We start from the raw sequence: 24,139 nt of genomic DNA, 5'->3' as shown, positions 1-24,139 counted from the left end.
AGGAAGCAGTGCGCTCCACTGACTCTGACACCCCGCAGGTGGGTTATGAAACTCCACACAAAGGCTTCAAGACATGGAAGATTCTGGAAACATGGCAGCGGAAACATATTGTAACGAAAACCCAAAGGACATGTCTCTCTTTTTAAAATAAATTAAAGCTACTCTTGTGGAATAAACAAACCACAGTAAGCAGTTGGCATGATGGCTCTTATCATCTGTGAATATCTCTGGTGGTCTGAGTGAATAGTACCCAGGCAAACGGGGAAGCATCCAGGATGGTGTGAACCACAATACTGAGACACGTGGCAGGCACACTGGGAGCTGGCTTTGTACTTTTATCATTTCATGGAACCCTCCCCACACCTTGATGATGGAGCTCTAACTATATTCTCGTTTTATAGAGCTTCAAAGAGACTGGGACCTGAAGGTTTCCTTGTTTAAAGTTATACTAAGAAGAGGCCAGACACAGTGGCCCATGCCTATAATCCCAGTGCTTGGGAAACTCAGACAGGAAGATTGCAGTTTTGAGGCCAGCCTCAGCAACTTAGTGAGACCCTCAACAAATTAGCAAGACCTTGTTTTAAAGTTTAAAAAAGCCTGGGGGTGTGTCTCAGAGGTAGAATGACCCTAGGTTCAATTCCCAGTTTAAAAAAAAAAAGTCACAGTGCTGAATGCCTGTCATCTCAGTACTTGGAAAGCTGAGACAGGAGAATTCCAGGTTCGAGGACACCCTCAGCAACTAGTGAGACACTCAGCAATCTAGTGAGACCCTGTTTCAAAACAAATATAGAAAGGGCTGGGGTGTAGTTTGGAGGTAGAATGTCCCTTGGTTCAATATATATTCAGAGTAATTTGTGAGACCAAACCGAACTGCTTCTTTCCTCTCTAGCCCAGTACCTTGCTTCAGGATTAAAACAGATATACAGCAACACAACCATGTGAACTTAACAGATGCCCTGTGCCTGTAGCCTTTCCAAAGCCCACGCCATGGGGAGGGAAGAGGTGGGCTGCGATACGAATCAGCAAAAGCCCAAAGGATCCAATAATACTCAGGCGGGTGACGTGGGGTCTAGTATAAGGTGAGAGTGACTCGTAGTTCAATCCTGCTCTATTGCAGGGGTTCACCACCAAGCAAGCCTGGCTGTTTGTGAAGGGAGAGTGAGGGGGTGGGAGGAAGGGAAGAAAGAAAGAAGAGGGAGGAAGAACATGGTGGGAGAGGAAGAGGCCAAGGAGTGGGACTCCAAGTTAGAGAGGGTGATTCAGAGGAATTAATACCCCACTCTCCTAAGGAGGCACATAATTAAAACTTCTTCATCTTCTGAAACATCTAACTAAAAAAGGCACAAGGCTAGAAAGCCTTTCTCACTTTTTTTTCTTTCCTTTTTGCTTTAGTCTCAGCACCTTTAAAGTTGCCTACACATTACAGAATGTTTTGTTTGATTTCCTTTTAATGTTCCAGGGAATATCTGGTGTGTTTCTTAATTTATGTATGGTGCTATTTACACAGAGATCTCATGAAAGAGAAAAAGAAAAAAAGAAAGAGAAAAAGAAAAAGAAAAAAAGAGGTGTGAGTGTTCTGTGAGTCTGTGCCTTGAGACAGGAGGAGGAAGGAATTAAAGGAGATGGAAGAAGCTTATAAAAGCCAGTTCCTTACACCATCCACCCTCACCAAAAAAGAAATGTGTTATTCATGAATAAAATATAATCTGAATTTTACATCAGCATTATAAAGGTTCTTATTGAGTTTAAGTTTTTAAAATGTTATTGTGTTATAAAATTTAATGGAAAATTTTTCTTTCCCTTAAAAGTAAACCCAAATGCCACAGACATTTCCCAAAAATTCCAGCTGTCTGCTTGCTCTCTTTGCGTCTCCAGAGCTATTTTATTTTTCCTCCATTGGTCGTTTAAAGGTGTACTCTTTGATATGTAATACCATTTTAAAGGGTTTAACAGAATTAAGATTTTTTTCCGATGGACCAAGCAATTTATTTTCATATAATCAGGTATACATTGCAAAATTAGTGGTTTAACGGAAAATGTTCATTCTAGTTAAAAACTGTCATCTCAATCAAAGAATAGACATCTAAATCAAATGAGGGTTTAGTCCAACAATTTAACAAGTGTACTAGTATGCATAAATGTGAAATTTTAAAAGGGCCAGTTATAGGGGAAATAGTTTTTAATTTATAATGAAGTCCAATTATTTCTAGTAAAAATATTTTTACATTCTACGACATCCCATGTATTGCATTTTTCCCTATGTTGTTTTTTTCCACTGAAGTAGTCATAGTTCAAGTCCATTTCTTTCTAGTACAGAATATCTATGCATTCATCTGTCCCTCTGTTAGTTAATGAATTCATTCAGCTTAGCCAAAAGAGAATTCATTTTTCTATCCATCAGATGCCTGGTTCCATGCTAAACACTAGCAAATAGTGATGGAAAGAATGTTCCTACCCTCTGTCTTTACAGAGTGGATTAAAAGGTAAGCACATTATGTAGTATAATGAGGGCAGCTACACTAAATATATAAACAAAAGTTATGAGAACGAGACCCCAAAAGGGCATAATTTTGCCTCTTCCCTCACCTTCAACCCGGAAGGTACAATTTGTAATTCACAAGTGCAGTTGGCATAGTACTCTCTCCTGCCTTTGGTCTCTGTTCCTGTTCCTACCCGCCCGTCTCCTCCAGTAGGCTGACCATCCTATCCCTCCTGCCCCATGTAACTAGTTCCTTTATATTTCATTTTCCTAGCATCTCTAAGGTGATACCATTTACTGTGTTGTATCCTGAAGTTTCTCCCTTAGGACTGAAACTATTTGAAGGCAAGGACTAGTTCTTTCATCTTTATATAACCAACGCTAACTGTGTGAACATGTGATGAATAAAAAAAAGAATAAAATGGCCCTCCCTATGTGTGTTCCATATTTAGATTCATCTAACAGCAAACTAAAAATATTAGAAAAAAATTACATCTGTACTGGATATGAACAGACTTGTCATTAGTCTCTAAACCATAGTTTAAAAAAATTGCAGAGCACCTACACTGCATTAGGTATTATGAGTAAAGATTATTTAGAAGATGCATAGATTATCTGTAAAATACTATGAGACTTGAGCATCAATGGATTTGGGTATTTGTGAGAGTCCTGGAGCCAATGCCTAGTAGACACCAAGGGATGAGTGCAAGCCACCAAGACGCTATGCTACCATCTTTCACTGTGTCCTCCTACACACATATAACTGCTCCCTCAGCTGCTAAAACTACTTTTTTCTTTTCTTCTACAAAGGTAAGAATTTAAAATATTTTCTCTTCTAAATGTATTTTCCCCCAGAGGGCAAACCACTCATTTAGTCTCCTGGCAAAGAAAAACAATAAAGTGTCAAGATGTCTAAGCCAGTCTGAAACTATTCTGGAATTTCTGGGTTTCTTTCCTTGTTTTTTACACAGCTATATAAATGTGGACCTAATCTGAAAGTCAGCTTGAAACACACATTTCAAGGTATTTGCAGTACTTTCTTTTCATTTCACTTGGCCAGGCAGTTGTTTAAAATGTGGTATAACCAGACTGTACCTATTTATATTGGTTATTTTAAAATAGATATCCATGAGTCACTATTTTTATATACTTTAGCAAGCTAGTCAGCCAATTCTGAGAACAACAAAAAAGTGGTTAGGGTAAATTATTAGAATAACAATCATTACTTGAATGATCTAATATAGGTTAGATTATAAGATAGAAGGCAAGAAAAGTAAAGTTTCTATCTCACATAAGTGCATTTTAATTATCTGATCAAACAAATGACCATATAAATATCTTTTCAGAAGAATGGAAAATGGAATTTACTATTATAAGAGCCACTGAGTATTTGAATCATGAACAAAAATATGTAAGCCAGTAAAAAAGCACAGCACTTGCAATGAGAGACTGTATTAAATATATTTGGATATGTCAGTCAATGCAATATTTATTCAATGAACCAAGCTTCTGGGATTTCATTTCTATTTGCCACCTGGTGAATAAAAATGTGTGAAATGCATGTTGTCTGTGACCTTTCACTAAAAGTTTCATTCCTTAGTCATATTCTGTATTGGTGGTCGGGGTTGGAGGCCAAGAATTTACTTTTTTCATCTGACTGAGTTTCCTTTTAACATGAAATGCTTCAGCTAAATTTCCCCATCCTCAATGACTGCGCACAAGGTGACAGAGCTGGTGGAAGGATTTTCTCAGCCCAACAGCTCCATTCTTAAAAGAAGCATTCAAGAAACATTGCAAAACAATCACAGCAAGGTCAGATTCTATATATTTTAGTCATCGGTGCTCCAAGCTGAAGGATAACAGGGTAACCAAATCAATTAACATAGGAAGTCTCTGAGTTGCTTGAACTCTTCACTGGGTCTAAAGCTCCATCTCCAGAGTCCTGGGTGTATTAAAAAAAAACTACACCACTAGTTGTCTCCACTGGGGACTTTACCAAGGCAATGTGTGTATGCATGAGGTACTTAACTCAAGTTCTTGGATTTGGTGGCCAGTGAATTTCTGGAAATGCATAAAATCAAGGATCTGTGCACATATGTGTGCATGTTAGTTTAAGGACATGGCTCACAGGTCTGCTTTACTTTTTCATATGCTGAAAGGGGTATGATCCCAAGACATTTGGAAATTTAGCCTCTGCATCAATAGTAGTGGCCAGGTCTGCCTGACACATGTGCTACTCAGTTCTCAGCATCCCTCTGTGGCTGCTCACATATGCACAGCTGCAGAACTGTGTGACGGATGGGGCAGGTGCCGCACAAGGCTCTCTCCAGGCTTCATTTATTAGTTTGACTACAGGTAGTAGGGCCTCATCTCCATCATAAAGATAAATTCACTTGACTGACTGATATGATTCAGCACACAAGAATTTTGGAACAGTCATAAGTAAAAATGAAAATGAGTGCCGCAGACTACACCTGTAATTCTAGTCGCTTAGGAGGCTGAGACAGGAGGATGACAGCTTCAAGGCCAGTCTTAGCAACTTAGCCAGGACCTTAGCAACTTACTGAGACCCTGTTTCAAAATAAAAATAAAATAAGGTATGGGGGCTGTACACCCCTGTGTCCAATTCTCAGTACAGGGGAAAAAAGGGAAGTAAAACTGAGTCCTCCATGTCCTCTAGTATTTGGAATTGATTCCATATAAACATATACTTTTAGTTTTGTTTAATCATCTGAACTATTTATTTATTTATTTATTGGTACTGGGGATGGAACCCAGGGACATTCTACCTCTGAGCTACACTCTCAGTCCTATTTTTTTTATTCTTTATTTTGAAACAGGGTCTCACTGAGTTGCAAAGGGTCTCACTAGGTAGCTGAGGCTGCTGTGAACTGTGATCCTCCTGTCTCAGCCTCCCAAATATTGGGATTACAAGTGTGTGCCACCACACCTGGCTTTCTTCTGAACTACTTCAAACAGAAAATGTCTGAGAATAATAAAATGAATGCCCACGTACATACCACCTACTTCACTGTATTTTCTCATGCTTGAGTGACTTTTGAAAAAAAATTTAAATGTTCAGATACCTTTGGCACTATGCATATTCCTTCTTGGTCCCATTTCTCTCCCTCATTCCCAGATTAATTCTAAATATTAAAAACATTTATATTATGTATATGTATATACATATGTACGTGTGTGTGTGTGTGTGTGTGTGTGTGTGTGTGTGTGTGTGTGCTGGCCTAAGAAATAAGTGTTGGTTTATGTTTTGAACAGTTTGTCTCACTGCACTTTGTTTCTGACTCACTCTTAGGATTGATACACATCCATATTGATTCCTGCAGCTCTAGTTCATTCCTTTCAAATGTCTTATGACATTTTGCTATATGATTTTACCAGTTATTTACCCATTATTTCTTTGGACATTTTCTTGTATTAAATTTTCTTGAAATGAGCATTCTAAGTATACCCCATGTATCCATGTATACGGTCAGTGGCAAGAAGTGGTCCCCTGCTTCTCTCATACACGAGCACTCCTGTTTTCCAACATCAAAGGCTCAGCTCATCCAGCTTGGTATCCATGGTGTCTGACATTATGCTTCAGTGCATAATGAGACAGCTGTAAATATTTATTAAATTTAATTCCACAGATTTGTGTATGGTAGTTTTTTGTGTACCCCTCTCAACTTTATTACAAAAAATTGTATGTTTTCTGGGAATGAGTCATACATGTTTGCATCCATTAAGCTGTCCTGCACAACTTCTATACACTTAGTAGGTCTTCAATATTTATAAAATAATTGGACAAATGAGATGAAAAGGAAAGTTATTTCATCACATGAAGTGTGGGATATCTTAACTAGAGTCTAAAAACATTGCATTTAAAGTTTCCATCAACAAGGTCCTTTGTCTACTTCACCAATTAAATTTTCTACTCATATTAATTTATTCATGCTTAATATCGATACTGAAATCTAATGGGGGCATTCCCATAGGAACTTAAAAATAAGGAAGAAAAATTTTCTCCATGATGACAAACACATAAGGGTTTATTTTAGTCATTCTCTCTTGATTGTAAAGAAAAAGGAACTCATTGCTTTCTATAAACAGATTAAGTATACCTATGGGCTGTACATGAATAGATACCTACAGAGCCAGTGTGAGCTTGAGGAAGAAATTCATCTCTGTGTCAGGGCCATATAATATCTCTCTCTCTCTCTCTCTCTCTCTCTCTCTCTCTCTCTCTCTCTCTCTCTCTCTCATATTGAAGGTCTAGTCTTCCCTCCTCTGTCTCCTGACTAGGTTCTTCTGCTCAGCTCATAGTTTCTTCTTCATAACTTCACCTTGCACTCTTATTTGCTTGATTCTAACTCCAACTCTTGGCATCCTCTCGATTTCAACTCTCCTTATGATTGACTCACCATGCTCATTTTTTGACCCCATGTCTCCATAATTTAACCTGCCCACAGGACAAGGAGACATGACAGAAAATAGTTTTCTGGCCTAGGTCAGATAGTGAACAATTTTCAGCATTGGGGGCTGTAGGTCATTGTTACAGTCACTCAACTCTATTGCTGTAGTACGAAAACAGTGATAGGCAGGACATAAAGGAATGTGCATGTTAGTATCCAATACCACTATCTGTGGTGGAGCCAGGTGTGTAAGAGCTGACCAGAGCCCTACTGATCTGCATCTTTGTTCACTGGGGCACCCCCTGGTGATAGTTCAGTCTTGCAGATAGCTCTTCTTGTTTATATATCCCAGAAGGTTTAACACAGTTTTGTATTTACATTAATTAATAAGTACATAAAATAGACATAAAGCCCCTAATTATTCCAATCCCTTTTAAACCTTTATTGGTTTATTACAGTCTTGCATCATAATGTAGTTCATAAATGACAGTGGCATACATACATACAGCACTTGGTAGGCTTTCCCCAGCTTCCTCCCTTTTCCCCCCTTTCCCATACAGGATATAGTTGTGTGAGTTTGAAAATTATAAGTCATTGAGAGAGTTTTGTAGAGCTAGTGAACAATAAGGAACCCTTTAAATGTGACTAAAGTGTATAAAGTCATAGTGGTGAGTATCTCAGTGCTCACAGACATGTCTGGAGGGTGATTTGTAAAGGGGATGATGCACCTAGGCTGTGCACCTTTCTTTAGACAGTGGGATTACCACACAGCATACACTTGTGAAGTAACTGACACTAAATCATACACAGAGAACTGGATCCCAGCAAGAAGCCATCCTCAGATTCAACAAAGTCTGGACTGGTGGAGCGCACATCAGCTATATACAGGTTTTGATCAGAAAAGATCCTTTTAGGCTTACCAAAGCATCTCTGTACAGATGCAACAATAAACTGTGGACTACTAGACACCCATATGCTTTCCACAAACACATGATTTTGCAGAAATAGGATCAACAATAACTACAACCTGTTATACTTGTGGATAAACTGTCATATTTAGTGAAGAAAGCAAATGTTTGAGAAGTTTTGCTATTTTTATTTTTAGAGGTACATACACTTACAAAGTTTGTTCTTAAAATAAATTCACCATTTGTTGCTAAAGTTATTCATTATCATTCTTGTTGATTTATTTTTCCAAATTGAAGGGTTGTGTTTACACATTTTGACTATATATGTGTATATGCATACAAAAATTTTAAAGACAGCATTGTCCATATTTGAGGAGATAGAATGGTAGATTGTATACTACTGTCAGAAATCCAATTATGCAAAAAATCAAATTAGTTTATATTATAAACTAACAATAAACAGTCCATAGAAGACCATTAGTACTAATATATCCCCACCATAATTAGATATGGGCATGTCTTATATATCTTTTTCTTAATCCATTGTCTTCTTAATGTCAGTTTGCTTTTAACCATGGGCACAGTACATCAGGGAAAATACCTAGGTGGGGGAAGTAGAAATCTCTTCACTGGCCAGGGCAAAAAGCTTTCAGGAAAGCTATAAGTTACTTTCTTGTCAGGTTTTTATTCCAATAAAAGAACCCTATTATATATGCAAGGAAAGAGCATTTTATAAAAAATAAAACTTTTCTGTTTTCTAAAGTTACTAGCTATGAATGGCAAAATTTCAAAAATAACTGAAGAAACTACACATGCTGAGAGGTCAGAAATGGGTTTACTTGAGTCTAGAGATTGAGGGAAAGCTGGAACTCAAATCTCTTGGTTGAGCTCATTATGAAGACAGTATTAAACAAAGGGACTTGGTACCTCTTTTGCCACCATAGAAGGTGCAGGGACTCCAGAAACTGGAATTCTACATGACAATTTTCATTCCATACTTCAATACTACTTTATAGTTATTATTGTATCATTAATATACCTCATTTCCTACTTATTAAGCTTCCATTCTGACACCGGTAATAATATTATTTGTTTTGTTTTGTAGAGCTGGGGATTGAACCCAGGGGCATTCTACTTCTGAGTTACACCCTCAGCCCTATAAGTTGCTAGAGATGGTTGTAAACCTGGGGTCTTCCTGTCTCAGCCACCTGGTACTGGGATAACAAGTATGCACCACCACCTGGCTCTGTCATAGTAATTTAAGCAAGTGTATTTGGCATATCTGAAGCACACAAAGATAAGGCCTAACCAGGTTCTGGGGAGACAGGGAAATATTGTGTGACACAAATTACCCTGAGAACTAATGTCATACTTCATGTTTATAAAATATTCTTCATTTGCAAAATTATATAGACTGACTTTTCCAAGAGTCTGATTCAATGGGTTGTCACTTTGGCTCAAATTAAACCTTTTCTCCAGACAAGTTCCCCAGGAAATATAATGTGCTGAACAGCAGCACCACATGCAGGATGTTGAACAAATGTCAAATAATTTGACTTCCCTTTTTGGGTAAGGTCAGGGTTTAATAACTGCAGGTTCCCTTTATCCTACCAATGGCTAGTGACAAGTCTGTGCTTGTGTACAAATCTGCCCATGGAGAAGGAAGGCCCTTCTTTAGAAGCACTTTAGTGCTCTTTATCTAGCAGTGTCAAACTAACCCATTTCTTTAGGGTAAAAAGCATCAGCAACATGCCAAAGGGAACGGGGGCTACTGTTTGTTGCATCCTATATCCTCCAAGTTTGGGTAATGAAATAGCTCTAGACCATCAGTGTGGAGCTTATGATGACTGAGAGAAAATATTATAGGTATTCAAAAATCAAGGGAGAAACAGGGCATACAGAATTGTTTATAAAAATCAACTGGAGTGTTTCATTTTTTATAGTCACTCTCAAATTTTCCTAGATAAAAAGAAAATGTCTGAAGAAACACAGTGTCCACTTCAACCTCTGTGTGCATGCAAAAGACCCAGGCAGAAATGGCATTTATAGACTAGTCATTCAAAAAACCACCTCCCAAACTCTTTTCTCCCCCATTATTCATTAATAAAACCATTACCTTTTAATGAGGATATTATAATAAAAATAATATTAGATATAGACAAATATCAGGAGCACAAGCCAGGCGTGGTGGCACACGCTTGTAATCCCAGTACTTGGGAAGTTGAGAAATGAGGATCCAGGTTCTCAGCCAGCCTCAGCTACTTAGTGAGTCCCTCCGCACCTTAGTAAGGCCTTGTTTCAACTTAGTAAGACCTTGTTTCAAAATAAAGAATAAAAAATAGGGCTGAGGGTATAATCTCTCTCTCCTTCTCTCTCCGTGTGTGTGTGTGTGTGTGTGTGTGTGTGTGTGTGTGTGTGTGTGTGTATGGAACATAGAAACCAAAATCAAGTTAATTTTAATTACTCAAGTAAAAGAGAGCTCTTGTGCTGGCAAAGCTGGAGTTAGTCATATAGCTCATGAAATAGGAAAGGATTTTCAGGAGTTAGTTCATATATGGCTGATCTGGCCCATGTCCAACTGTACTGGACCACATTCTTGGAACATACAGATAGGGAGCCAGACCTGTAACATGGCAGATTTAAATACAGATGTTTGAGCTCATCTGAATTTCTGGATAAATACATTTGCCTGGCCTTAATGAATAAATATCAAGTGTAATAAAATACTCTGTGTGTGTGTGTGTGTGTGTGTGTGTGTACATGCACGCGCAGATGTACAAGCACACATCCTCATGTAATTTTTATATATATTCTTTACACCATACTTTCTTGCTTGAATTCTGGAGATAATCCTCAGAAAATGTTCATATCTGGAAACAAAACAGTACCATGACTAAATAGACTAAAAACTGACTTGTTTCTTACTTTATCTACTCAGAGCCTTTAAAGACCATGTCAATATATATTTTGACTTGAGAAGTTGTTTCTTCAGACTTTAACTTCCTTGGAAGAAAAAAAAGTCATAGAAAGTAATATCAGCTGCTGGAGACCAAGAGTCTTTTGTTACTATATAGAGTAAAAAAATAGCAAAACATTTGTTAATGTGATATCCTTGGTACAGTAGCTAAACAAATAATAATACTGTAATGAATGTCAGTATTAATTTTTTAGAAACCATAGCGTGCCTTCAAGGAGGGAGACCTTTTGCCATGTCTCAGACCTACAACTGAAGTGCTTTCCATACAGGTGGTAGAAGTCCTGATCACCAGTGCTGGCTCCCACGGGAAGTGTCTAATCCTGAGCAACTTATCTTCATTGCTGCACACTAGTTTTCCCATGTAGAAAAAGAAGGTCCTCCCAGGTCTACAGTCCAATTGCTTACATGTGTCAAAATACAAGTCCCTGACAATGGTTTCAAGTTTAAACCTTAACAGTGTGCTCTTGGCCCGGCGTGGTGGCACCTGCCAGTACTCTCAGTACTTAGAAGCAGACAGAAGGACTGAAGATTCAAGGACCCCCTCAGCAACTTAGCAAGATTCTGAGCAATCTAATGAGAGTGTTTCAAAATAAAAAATAAAAAGTGATGGAGATGTAGCTTGAAGGTATGTCCCTGGGTTCAATCCCTAGTAATCCCCCAACACATAAATAGTTTTTTTAAAGTGCTTTTATTCAAAGTAGTGATTATAAGATATTTTCTGACTTCTGAGAAGAAAAAAAAATTGTTCATGCTCAGAGAGCTACACTCCAGGAAATGTCTGGCTATATAATCTTGGCACCAAATACCAGAGTGTTGTAAAATAGGTGTTATGTTAATTCATGTGTTCAGTCATTTATTCATTACATGCATTTTTTACATGTGCTCATTATTTTGTTATTTCCTCCTTTGAAGAGGCTAAAGATTTTATTGGTTAATAACACTATATTGCTTAGAAAGTATTAAAACGATCATGTTTTGGGGGGATTTTTTTGTACCAGCAATTATAGTGAGGAGCTTTAACACCTTGTCTCATTATTTCCACATTTATCAGGGGGAAAGCATGTTGAGAGGCTCACCATTTGCCCAAGATCATACATACATATTGAGCGCATATAACTTCTAGATCATTCTCATTCCCTTCGTGACTACACAGTCTTGGGTTATGGCTCCATCTGCTTTTTCTTTTTTTTTTTCTTTTTTTTTTTTTTTTTTTTGGTGGTACTGGGGTTCCTGGAAGCCCTTCTACTTCTGGGCTACACTCCCAGACCTATTTTTACATTTTTTTTTTAATTTGGAAACAGGGTCTCCTAAGCCAGCGTGCGCGGCTGGCTTCGAACCTGCACGATCCTCCTGTCTCTGCCTCCCAAGCGCGGGGATTACAAGCGTGCGCCACCACGCCCGGCTTCCATCTGCTTTTTCAAATGCCACTGTTAAGGAAATTCTCAGAATCTCATCCACCCAGTCGGGTCTCCTGTCTAGTCCTGCCATCTCCATCAGGGGCTCTGCTACCAACACATAATGTCGTCAGCACTTGCCAATCAAAGTATCACACCTCCACCTGCCACTCCAAACCTTGAACTTCAATCCCAGGTTCTCCTCCTCCAGAATCTTGCTCCTATTAAGTATGCTAATCTTTCCCCTTATAGGGTGGTCCTTTCACGGGGCTTTTATATTTGCACAGCTCTCTGGCTGCTTGGCGGAATTAAAGATTTAGCTTTATTCTGCTGCCTCCTAATCCACCATTCTCCTTCTCTCTTTCCCTATTTAGCTGTCAATCATACAGCCTAATCTGTCTTCTCCTCTTCCCCTCCAACACTGCTTGGTGCCTTATCTCAACTCTTTAGAACTGCTTTGGACTTATCAGCATCTCTCTTAAGAAGAAAAATGGCTTGCCCACCAGACTTCTCTGCTTACATAGGCTTTTCTATATTACTCTCTCTCCTGGCTTTTCCATCCTAGTTACACAGTTATACCTTAGAGGACTTCCCTCAGCCTACTGAGGTGCCTTCTGAGATGTTAATTACTGTATCTGCATATTACCTACATGCTGGACTGCTTTGGTCTTTTCCTCAAAAAAAACATCATGTTTTTTCCCCTGAGATACTGGATGCTTTAACACATGTGCTGCAGATGCTATCTTCTGTATGGCTGAGTTCTCTCCTACTTTTCTGCCCTCTTCCCTTTATCCTGGCTTTCTATATCATTATCTCTTTTTACATGTACATCTTCATTTCTCTCTTTTGCAACACCTTTACCCCCACTGTAATCATTCTTTGAGACTTAAAATTTCTAGGGATGCTCTTGCCCTAATTTTTCCCTTCTCTCTTTTTTCTTTTCCTCTCATCTTTCCAAACATAATTATTTCCTAAACTTCTATCCCTGACACTCTGCTTAGAACCTGCATTATCTCTTCATCTATCACCTCTATGTTGGCAACTACTGGCCTTCTGTCCTCTCCCAAAGCCCAAATAGGATGCACATTCACCTTTGCATCCATCTCTAGCTGAAACAGAATTAAGCAACAACTGCTCGGCCACAGTCACACTTGCTGGAAATCTTGAACACACAGATTTGTCCATCTCTTTTGCCTATGAGGAGCCAACCAAGGGCTGAACTCCATTTCCCTCCATGACTCCCTCCCTTCTCCCTCTTCATGTTCCAGGGTGAGTGCCAGGCCAGGCCTGTCATGCTTCCTTGAAGCCTGAGGCCAGATATTTGCTCCAGAGCAACCACTCACACACTTTGTAGTTGTATTTATTTATTGGTACTGGGGATTGAACTCAGGGGTCTTCTACCTCTGAGCTATACCCTCAACCCTACTTTATTTTTCATTTATTTATTTATTTATTTATTTATTTATTTATTTATTTATTGGTGGTACTGGGGATGGAACCCAGAGGCTTTCTACCTCTGGGCTATACTCCCAGACCCATTTTATATTTTTATTTGGAAACAGGGTCTCACTAAGTTGCTGAGAGCCTCACTAAAAAGCTGAGGCTGGCTTTGAACCTGCACGATCCTACTGTCTCAGCCTCCCAAGCGCAGGGGTTACAAGCGTGCACCACCACGCCCAGCTTATTTTTCATTTTAAAACAGAATCCCACTAAGTTGCTGAGGGCCTTACTAAGTTGCAGGTGCTGGTAATCCTCCTGTCTCTGCCTCCCAAATACTGAGACTACAGGCCTGGGCTACCATGCCTGGCTTACTCACTAACTTACATGTGGCCCTTGAAGCAGGTATTAAAAACACATAATAAGTTTTCTGTGAATAGGTCTTTTAAATATAGTACTATATGGTTCAGAAATCTATACTGATTACAATGTAGAAAGGAAATCTGAACCAATAAGAAACAACAACAAAAAAAAGTCAGGGACTTTGACCTTTATTTTTGGAGAGAAACACTATGATCCTTCATTGATGACAAATGTGAGTTATGTTATCTCTTGAATTAAGAGGACTGGTCTATTTTCTCCTCCATGATGTGATGGCTTCTTGATTATTCTTGTTTTTGGTTGTCTAGGCTACCTCACCTAGTGCCATCTATAAACTTACATTTGTTACCCACTTCTGCCCCAAAACCTGGAATAAAACTCCATACCCAGGAGCTCTGAAAAACAGCTCTCAGCAGCAAGACATGACTAGTTTAAAAATGCACAGTAATTTGTAAAGTAACCCATCAAGTCCAACACTAAACACAAAAGCTCTGAAACTTAATGAGAGAATTTTCTTCTTCCTAGATATCCTGTGAAACCCATGTTCTGTTTTCAGTACTGGTGACTGGGGCCATTCTGCAGAGTAGAGAACAGGGCCACTGAGCATGGGCAACCCAAACTGGCAGTCGGAACGAGTGACTGGAAGCCCACATGGCTGGTACACGTGATGACTGGCACTCTTTTTTCTACTGTGTCCCCTACCTACCTTTGGAAGGACTGTAAGACCATATCAGTGTGAGGCTAACCTAGGACTGCATCAACTAGGGTAGATGGCTCCTTTTAAAAGATTTTAACCCATCTCATTCTGTTTACCCCTCGGTGGGTCTGAATCTAAAGGAACTTATCTGGGTTTCTTTTAGAGAAAAAATATTTAGATGATCATTTGAATGTTCAAGGTTGGTAAAATTGTGCCTTGGTAAAATTGTGCTTGGTAAAATAGTCACTTTTTTCCTACTTATCAAAGCCTCCATAAGTAAGAACAAATGCACCTTTGGGTTCAGGAGCCTATCCAGAAGGTTCTAAACAGGTTTTACAAAAGTCAATTGTATTGCCATTAGACTTATTTGCTTTTTCCATTTGATGGAATGAAATAGAATTGCAGAATTTATCACCTGGTATGACAAATTTAAAACTAATTCAATCTCACTTTGAAATTCTTTAACCTGGCTGCTGATCTAGTTCTAAAACTCGTTTGAAACAGAAAGAGGTCGTTTCAAGGAGGTAGATAAAAAGCACATTAAGATTTGCAAGGAATACACATTGCTAACACTTATTGACCTTAGCTAAACTGGGAAGTGCTACTTTGTAGTTGAAGGGAAGAGCCATTTCCCACATTCCCAGAGACAGTTGAACAAATAGGAAGAAATATTTTCAAAGCATTCCAAGGACACAGTATATATGCACTCAACTATTAAATGAATGAATGAATTAATTAATGGGCAAATTCTAGACCCTCAAGAAGTCTGGGTGATACTTTCCTTTAATGTAGAAGAATAAAAACATTAACCATGAAGATTAAAGTGTATATTGAAAATAAATGGGTATTAAATATGATTAAAAAATTAACCAAACCTTTGGCTTATATTATTGTTCCTAAGCTGTTTGGGGGGGGGGACAATAACAACCCAAAAAAGTATTATGAAGCAGCATCAGTTTCTTTTCTATTTTTAAAAGACTTTGAGGCAAATTAAACATACTCAGAATGTTTATTAACTAGAACATTTAGCTTAACTCATTTAATTGCTACTCTTTAAAAATTACTATGACGAGTAGAAACTCCTGTTTGGTTTCTGTGTAGGAAAGCCCTGAGCAGAATGCCCACCCATACGAGCAGCTAACACTCAGCTTCAACCTTTCCCAAAGGGTCAAGAGAACTGGCAAGAAGTAGTCCCATGTGTAGTGATCTTGAAAGCCACATTATAAATCCTTCCAATGGGAGCAACACCTACATGTCACTGGAGAAAGATCAATCTTTGCTTTTGCTTTTATCCTAAGTTAATTTATAGAGATGATTCTGTGCCTCAGTAAACAGTAAACTAATATCCTCCTAGATTAAAAAACTCCTTGAAGGAATAGGTTGTGTCTTATGTATGCTAATCACCTGTAGTTCCTACCCCAAGGACTTATGCATGAGTTCAGATTATTGAATAAACTCTAAAAAAAAAATTCTAATTTTACAAAACAGAAAGCTAAGAAGTGTATCCAATGACTCAAAACATAGAAAGAAAAAATCTAAAATCTCAATCCCATCTGATTCTCCAGATCCATCCAGATGAGGGAGAAAAAGTTTAAGAGAAATGGGAGCCCTGGCCTTCTTTCCTCTTGCAAAAAGTTATGGGAATAACTAGCCTTGCTTTCAAGGTCTATGCCTTCAAAACAATTCCACCTAGGAAAGAATACAGGTGGTTTCCTATCTCATAAATTCTATGATACACTTGCATTTTGAGGCCATGATTTAACCTCCCAGTTACATAGGAAAAGGGCAGTTTTCTTGTGCCTGATCATAGTCATCATTTACAGAGCTGACACAGTGATAAATCCCATATGATAACCCAGTGACATTATAACCTGCCTGAGTCCTATCTTTCTCAAAGATTGCCTATCACCTTCAGAATAAGAACTGGACCTTTCACAGGGCAATACAACCCTCCACCACATTATCTCTATTTTCTCTCCAGTTTCAACAACAGCCAGTATGCTAAGTGTGAGTATGTATATATAAAATGTTACATAGATATACATACATTTCATATATACTATAATACTTTGTATATATTATATTTCTACTTTACAGAATAAGTATTAGAAGCAACTTGCTCATAGTCATAAAATCAGCAGAGTAATGTTGATAATTAAATATGAACCTAATCATATTTCCCAATGGAATTTCCTTAAGTCCATATCAGCCCCTTTTCTGAACCACAAGCATTTAACACATTACCTGGCATACATAATGACAGTTAATTACATGTTAAACTGAATTGACTGTTGAAAAACAAGAGAAAAGATGTATTATAACATTATAATTATAAAGTCATCCTGCCTCTGAGTGAAGAAAAAATAGATTCTAGAATTACCTCACAGACACTGTAAGTGGGAATAATGACCCCTGTGATCAAGAACTTCAAGTACATTGAAATTTAAATATATTTAAAATATGAGACAATCTTCATATCATCAAGAGAAAATTTAAGAGTCTTTTTATTTCTAAACTTCAATCTGAGTCTCATTTTACTTTTAGAGGATCAAAACAAAGGGAAATGTAAATATTTGTGCTTACACAATTTTTCTGCTAAAGGATTTTTTGTGTGTTTATGCAGTGTATATAAATATATATGCACAAAAATTATATATATATATATGAAACAGAAAAAGTTCAAACTATTTTTAAATTTAGGAATTGATAGCTTCAATAATATTTAGGAAACTCATTCTTCAGACAGTTATTCCAAGAGATTGAAAGAATCACCTGGAAACTCAGACCCAACAAAGAATTTCAATTATTAGGGAAAAAAATACAGTGAGTGACCAATCTATCTCCCAAGAGGCGACCAAATAAAAACTTCGAATAGCATCCTCATAAGTGGTTGAAGGAAAAGAAAATTAAAATGGAAACATCGACAAATCATTAAATATAACTATGAGCTACAGCAGTTCAGCAATTGGGCTTCAAGTGGTTCCGCACCACTGGGCTAGAATAAAACATGCTCTGCTGGCACTTTCATCTGCCAAAATGGCCATTTGCAATTAAAAATTAAAACTGGCATTACTTCTTTGCAAGTAATTATCAAAAGGCTGCTGGCCATGTTCCTTGTTTATAGTGTTTCTTATATCAGAACTTTATTCCATTTTGAAATATTCTTTTCATACATCTTATTTCTTTTATGCTATAACATTTCTGATACTAATATCTTAACAATTTTCAATTTCTATTTGCAATATGGTCTACAAATAATATAGCATTGTTTATATTTTTAAAATTAGACTGACTTGAAGAATATTATCTCATGTTACTATATTAGGCATGAATGCTATATGTTACTATATACTGCCTGAATATAAGGCAGTATAAATTGTATAAGGCCTATTTGCACCTAAGGGAAATCAGATATTTTAAGGTATCTAGAGACAAAATTAAAATTAAAATACAAAATTCTATAGATATAGACTTACTTCAAAAAAAAAAAAAAATATATATATATATATATATATATATACACACACACATAGCCATGTGTGGCTATGCTCACTTGTAATCCCAGTACTTGGGAGGCTGAGACAGAAGGTTCATGGCCAGCCTCAGCTACTTAGTGAGGCTCTCTGCAACTCAGTGAGACCCTGTTTCAAAATAAAAAACAAAATAGGACTAAGGGTGTAGCTTAGAGGTAGAATTCCCCTGGGTTCAATCAGCAGTACTACACAGGAAGGAAGGAAGGAAGGAAGGAAGGAAGGAAGGAAGGAAGGAAGGAAGGAAGGAAGGGCACATATGTAAATAATAAAGTAAATGGGTCTAATGGAGTCCGATAAAGAGTGGCCAACAGAATAAAAGTCCATCTTCCACAAGGATTTAAGAAGTGTTTTTGAAGATCTGCAGTATAAGTGAACCAACATGCATGAATGAAATATCTTTGATGTGGCAGTCACTGATCTAGGTAACAAAAATACAGCAGTGAGCCAATAGAGAGAGCCCTGCCTTTAAGGACCTTGTGCATTGTGTGAGAGGCAATAAACAGACTCCTCCTCCAGGCAAAGGAGTAACCTGTCCTTTAAAGTGTTCAGAAAGATCACCTTGGCTACTGCGTAGTACATGGATCTTGGACAGTTGGGAGTAAAGTTATAGCAGACAACTAGAAGGAAACCCTTCAGCTCATAGATGAGGAGGAACAAATGATAAAAATATCAGAAAACTTTTTATTCCAAATATCCTTTCCCTGACAGTATTTTAGACTCTTAACAGCATCTCCCACCACCTTGGATGGATCATGGACACCAGTGGACCATTTGTGGATGAAGATTTGGAGGACCAAAAGGGTAAAAAGCCTTATTCAAGTCACAAAGTTAGCTAGAAAGCTGGGAGTGAAGCATTGGTTTCCTATTTCTAGTCTCATTCCTTTTACTTTAGGTGAATCATCAGCATCTTATTTCTGAAAAAACTGAAAAGACATCATAGATTTTCCAGCTTCAGCTCACTCTGAAACTCTTTTGTGGGAGGTTCCAAGGAAAATTATTTACTTACTCTGGAGGCAAGCATTTATTAAAGGTCTACAAGATACAAGGGACCTTGATGGGTGCTTAAGATACAGAGATAAGTAGATTTTCTGTAAGGGATGTTCACCCTCCTATTGGAGAGAGAGCAAGTGGCCCATAATAACATCAGAGTAGGAAAATAGCATTATAATAATGTCCCCAGAGTGTCACGGAACCTGAGACAAGGGGTACCCTACTCAGCCTGGGCGAGTGTCTGAAAATATACACAAACCTGAGACAAAGTCATCCTTTCATTGCAATTTAAAGAAATAAGACCCTCAGGAAAGAAACTATTTGGTTCACTGCATAAGTGACACATCTCCATCACTTAAAATCCCCACCTGAAGGATTCAAACACATCTACAATTTATGTCCGAATCTGAACTCATCATATTGCCATGAATATATGCCCTTCATCCTTTGCCTCATACATTAGTTAATGGTACTTCCATTTCCCAAATGACCCAGGTCAGAATCATCCATTTCATACCACAGGTCAGAAAGGCAAACAACCTGCCAATTCTATGTCCTTAACACTGCTCTTATGGACCCCTTATTTTCTATCTGCACAGTCATTGCTTTAGTTCCTTGGGCAATCATCTCTCAGCTTTCTAGAATAATACATGGCACATAGGAGAGAGTCACCAGACATTTACAGAAAGAATTTATGGATAAAGTAATGCAACAATCAGTGTAAATTTTGTAGTACCGCTACCAGCTCATCAATACTGATTTCATTTTTTTGTATTCTCCAGTTCATTTTCAAAACTGATAAAAAGGAGAGATTTCCAAAGTTCATATTTGATTATGTCATTTCCTTGACTTCCACCATTCATTGGCCATAACTGATTATAGGGTACAGACCAGATTCCGTGGCAAACATTTGAGGCCATCAAAGGTCAAGCATGTGTCTTTCCCCACACTCTCTTTTCCTGTGGCTACGCTCATCCTGCAAATACTTATCAGTACCTAGAATGACTGTCCTGATTCACAATTTCATATCTTTTCTGTAACTATTTTCTCTACCAAGATTGCTCATTTCCCTCTACTTGGCCCACCTAAAAATTAAATGCTTATTGGCCAAACTCAGCCGATGTTTCTCTGCCCTTTTGAAGATGTGCTGGCCTTTCTACTCTCATTTCCTACACTTCTTTCTCTTTTTCCATGAGGCTTTGTAACCTATCTCCTCTGTAAGAGCACCAATGATATTGTTTCACACTTGTACGTATGGTTGGAATCATCCCATGTGTAATTCCCCCCCCTCCTTGAGAGTAGAGCCTTTGCTTTTTTTTAATTTGGGAATTAGCACTATTAGATATTCAAATATTTGTACATTAATAGATAAATGAATAAATGAACAAGAAAATGATGCAGGCTCACAGAAAAATTTTAGGCAAGGGATATAAGAAGATTTACATTTTAAGAATAAGCCATGTTGGGCATAGTGGTGCGTGCTTGTAATCCCAGTACTTGGGAGGCCGAGACTGGAGGATTGATCACAGGTTCAAGGACAGCCTCAGAAAGCAGTGAGACTATCTATCAACCTAGTGAAACACTGTTTCCAAATGAAAAACTAAAATAGGGATGGGGATGTTGCTCAGAGGTAGAGTGCGCCTGGGTTAAATCCCCAGGACTACACACACATTAAGAAAGAATAGAACATAAGAATGGTGTCAGAGGGGAAAGCTAGAACCTGTGAGCAGAAGCCCGATGGTGAGGCAGAATATCAAAGTAATATAGTGGAAATGTACGGAGAAATAGGGAGGGAAAATAGGGGTCACAATAGAGAGAAGGTACTATATTTGAAAACTATTTATGAAGGTATTATACAGGACTTAATGGCCATTTGGATGCCAGTAGGAGCAAGTATGAGATAAATGATGACTTCAGGGCCCCTTGCTTAGGTGACTGAATTGTTCCTTCTGGTTTAAATTATCTATAAATTCCTACTCATGGTCTTAAGCCAGGCAAAGATATATTAGACAAAGAGATGAGTTAAATGTCTGTGCGAAACTGCTTCTGGTGTAACTTCACAGAACCACATTTGCAATATCGATGCAAATTTACATATGGAACCCCATAATGTATTCCCCTGCTTCCACATTACTCTTCTAAAGTTTTTTCTAAAAAGAGGGAATTTAAAAGAAACAAACAACATTCAAAGATATAACTCCTATTCAAGTAGCTCATCTCATAAACTGAGGAGCTGAAAACAGGAAACAAGGCTGTCCAGTCAATTCTACAGAGCAGTAAGGGTACAGATCCCCTAATCACTCAGTTCTAATCTGGAATAGAGGATCTGAAGTAGGTCATCAGAAGGCTAGAAAATATACGCTTGAAACTACATTTTATACCGTGAACATAGCATTATAATAATGATTTTTTGCCTATTTAAGAGACAAGTTTCTTTACTTGAAGCATAACTTTAAACATACTTGTTTCTTGGCAATGAAAACACTGGTCTACCAAGTAAATTCATCCCTGAAGTACCTCATTAATCACAGTGCACTTGTTCTTGGCAGGGACCTTAATATGCTTCAAAAATGGTTATTAAAGTAAGATTTGGGGATTCCCAGGCTGGCAAGGAATTAGTTAGTTACACCTCTCTAGAAATTATTTTCTTATAATTTTCTGTATCATTGACAGTCTTATTAGACTTACAGCTCAAAGCAACTTTGCTTTATTAATTTAATGTGTAGTGTCCAGCTATTCAAAAACTCATTTAAAATCATAAGTAGCAAGTGCCAAAGATGGCCTCTTATCCCAAGGGTCTGCTGTAGTTGTGCACAATCCTTCTAGAAAATGACACTATCCATTCTCCCTTTGTGCTAATGTGGATCTAGCACCTCTATCTAACTGCTTGCACATTACAGTTGCAGACTCTAGAGGTGTGTAATGCAAAGCTTTGCACTAGCAACATCATATTAACAAGTATACAATTTATTCCCTACCTAACGCGAAAGGCACAGTTAGACTGATAAAGCCTGATGAGTAAAGTGTCTAAACTTGAGCCTTTTAAAGACAATTTTTAATCAACAATAGACAATTCTGCATGCCCATAAAAACCTGTTAAACACCACACATCAAAAAGAAAATGTTGCATCATCAGAAGTGCCCACTCCTGTTCAGGAGCAACACTTGGGAGATGTAAGGTATACGCCCTAACCCGAGGTCATCTCTAACCTTCCCTGAATATACAGGGCATGACCTACCCAACATGACAGGCTATAAAGAGCATCATATTCAAAATTCAAACCCATGAATATTTGGGCCCATTTAAAAATCATTTTCCAAATAGTGTGTATTTGCTGCCTATTTGAACATCATCACTGCTAAATTTTTTAGTGTATTCTGACAGGTCAAAATGATTTATTAGGCTAATTAAGCAATAGGATTAATTATATATCAACCCAGAGGACGAATGTGAAAAGTATCAAAAATGTCCCTCTATGTTTATCATTAATTACAGTGTCGACATCTAAATCAATATGAATTTTATATCAGTAAATAATCAAACATCTTTTTGATGTAGCAATGATGCAACACAACATTCTCCTCGTGTACAGTATAAAATGGAAAGTTGGCTGCAATCGTCTACTAATCCTACATGTTCGCATCAATCTGGGACTGTAAAATTTTCCAGACACCAGGGCTCCACAGATTGTAGACTCCACCAATTTCCTGATTTCTACGTGGTCAAATTCCAGGTTCACCTATTTACAAAACCATTTTTTTAATGATGTTTCCAGCATTGGTGCCAATCCTTCATCCCAGAAGAAGGATATGTATGGGATGACACACTTTTTTTTTCTTCTAAAGGAAACCTATTTCGTATGTCGAAGACATATTACACTAGGAGACAATGAACGTACTCGTGAGCGCCCGCAACTTTCTCTAAGAGTCTCCTATGCCTGGCATCTTCATACTTCATTTCAATATGAAGAAATCTTTGGGGGGGGGGGGGACCAAAACCAGAGAAGCAAAGGAGGGGAAGAAAAGAGACGTGGTATAAAGACCCAGAACCAACCGTAAAAAGTCCGGATACATCTAACTCTAACCGGAGACTGAATGAATGGACATTGTGGGAAAAACAGTAGTAAACTTTAAAGCCACTGAAAGGTTTTAAATGCCTAAGGGAAAAATAAACATTTGCTTCCAATCATTCTCCCATTAAGCCTGCCCCGCCAGACTCCAGGGCTCGCTGCGCGCTCGCAGGAGCGGGAGCCCGTGCGGACCCGCGGGTCGGGGTCCGGTGGGGTCCGGCTCGGCCGCCGCCCGCCGCCGCCGCCCGCCGCCCGCCGCCGCGTACTCACACGAAGGCGTGGTACACGAACGCCCAGCCGCGCGGCCGCTCCAGCACGTTGTACAGGTAGTTCTGCACGCGCCGGTACTTGGCGTTGCGCCGGCAGCTCTGGCCGCTGCTGTAGGAGAGCGGCTTCCCCAGCAGGCTCATCCGGGCGCCCTGCTTGCCCCGCCGGCTCTCCCGCAGGCCGCCGCCGCCCAGCGCCGCCGCGCGGGTGCCCAGCAGCAGCAGCCCGTCGCCCCTGGCGGCCGCCGCGTTCAGCAGCGCCCGGCCGCGGCCCGACTCCACATCCTTCATGCCGCCGCCCGGGCGCCCCCCGCGCGCCGCCGCGCCGCCCCGCGCCCAGAGCCCGGCGGCGCCGCCCTCCTCGCCGGCCGCGTGGTGGCGGGGCATGGCTCAGCGCGGGCCGCGCCGGGGGGGAGCCCGCGGCCGCATGGCGGGCGGGCGGGCGGGCGGGCGGCCGGGTGCGGGTCCCGGCCCGCCGCGGCGCCGCGTGCTTCGCGCCTTCTGCCCGCGCGCGCCCGGGCGACGTCGGCCGCTCAGCGGCGTGGAGCTGTCCGCGGGGCGGGGGGCGCGGGGCTGGGCGCCCGGGCCGCCGCTA

General features: G+C 39.3%; 1 protein-coding gene across 5 annotated transcripts in view; it reads right to left on the bottom strand.

Moving 5' to 3' along the window:
* KCNQ5 (potassium voltage-gated channel subfamily Q member 5) overlaps positions 1–23,931 on the bottom strand; it is a gene marked incomplete at both ends in the record, with an annotated part of 602,709 nt that extends 578,778 nt beyond the window's left edge. For all 5 annotated transcript variants that reach the window (XM_080699981.1, XM_080699983.1, XM_080699985.1 and 2 more), the window contains one exon: positions 23,549–23,931. In XM_080699981.1, the coding sequence (XP_080556107.1) occupies positions 23,549–23,931 (383 nt within the window). The remainder of the gene's footprint in view (positions 1–23,548) is intronic.
* Between the last annotated feature and the right edge of the window lie 208 nt (positions 23,932–24,139).

Source organism: Muscardinus avellanarius (assembly GCF_963383645.1).
Source record: "Muscardinus avellanarius genome assembly, chromosome: 8".
NCBI lineage: Eukaryota > Metazoa > Chordata > Mammalia > Rodentia > Gliridae > Muscardinus > Muscardinus avellanarius.
Note: the sequence above shows the minus strand (reverse complement) of the source record. Positions and strands in the feature narration are given on the sequence as shown.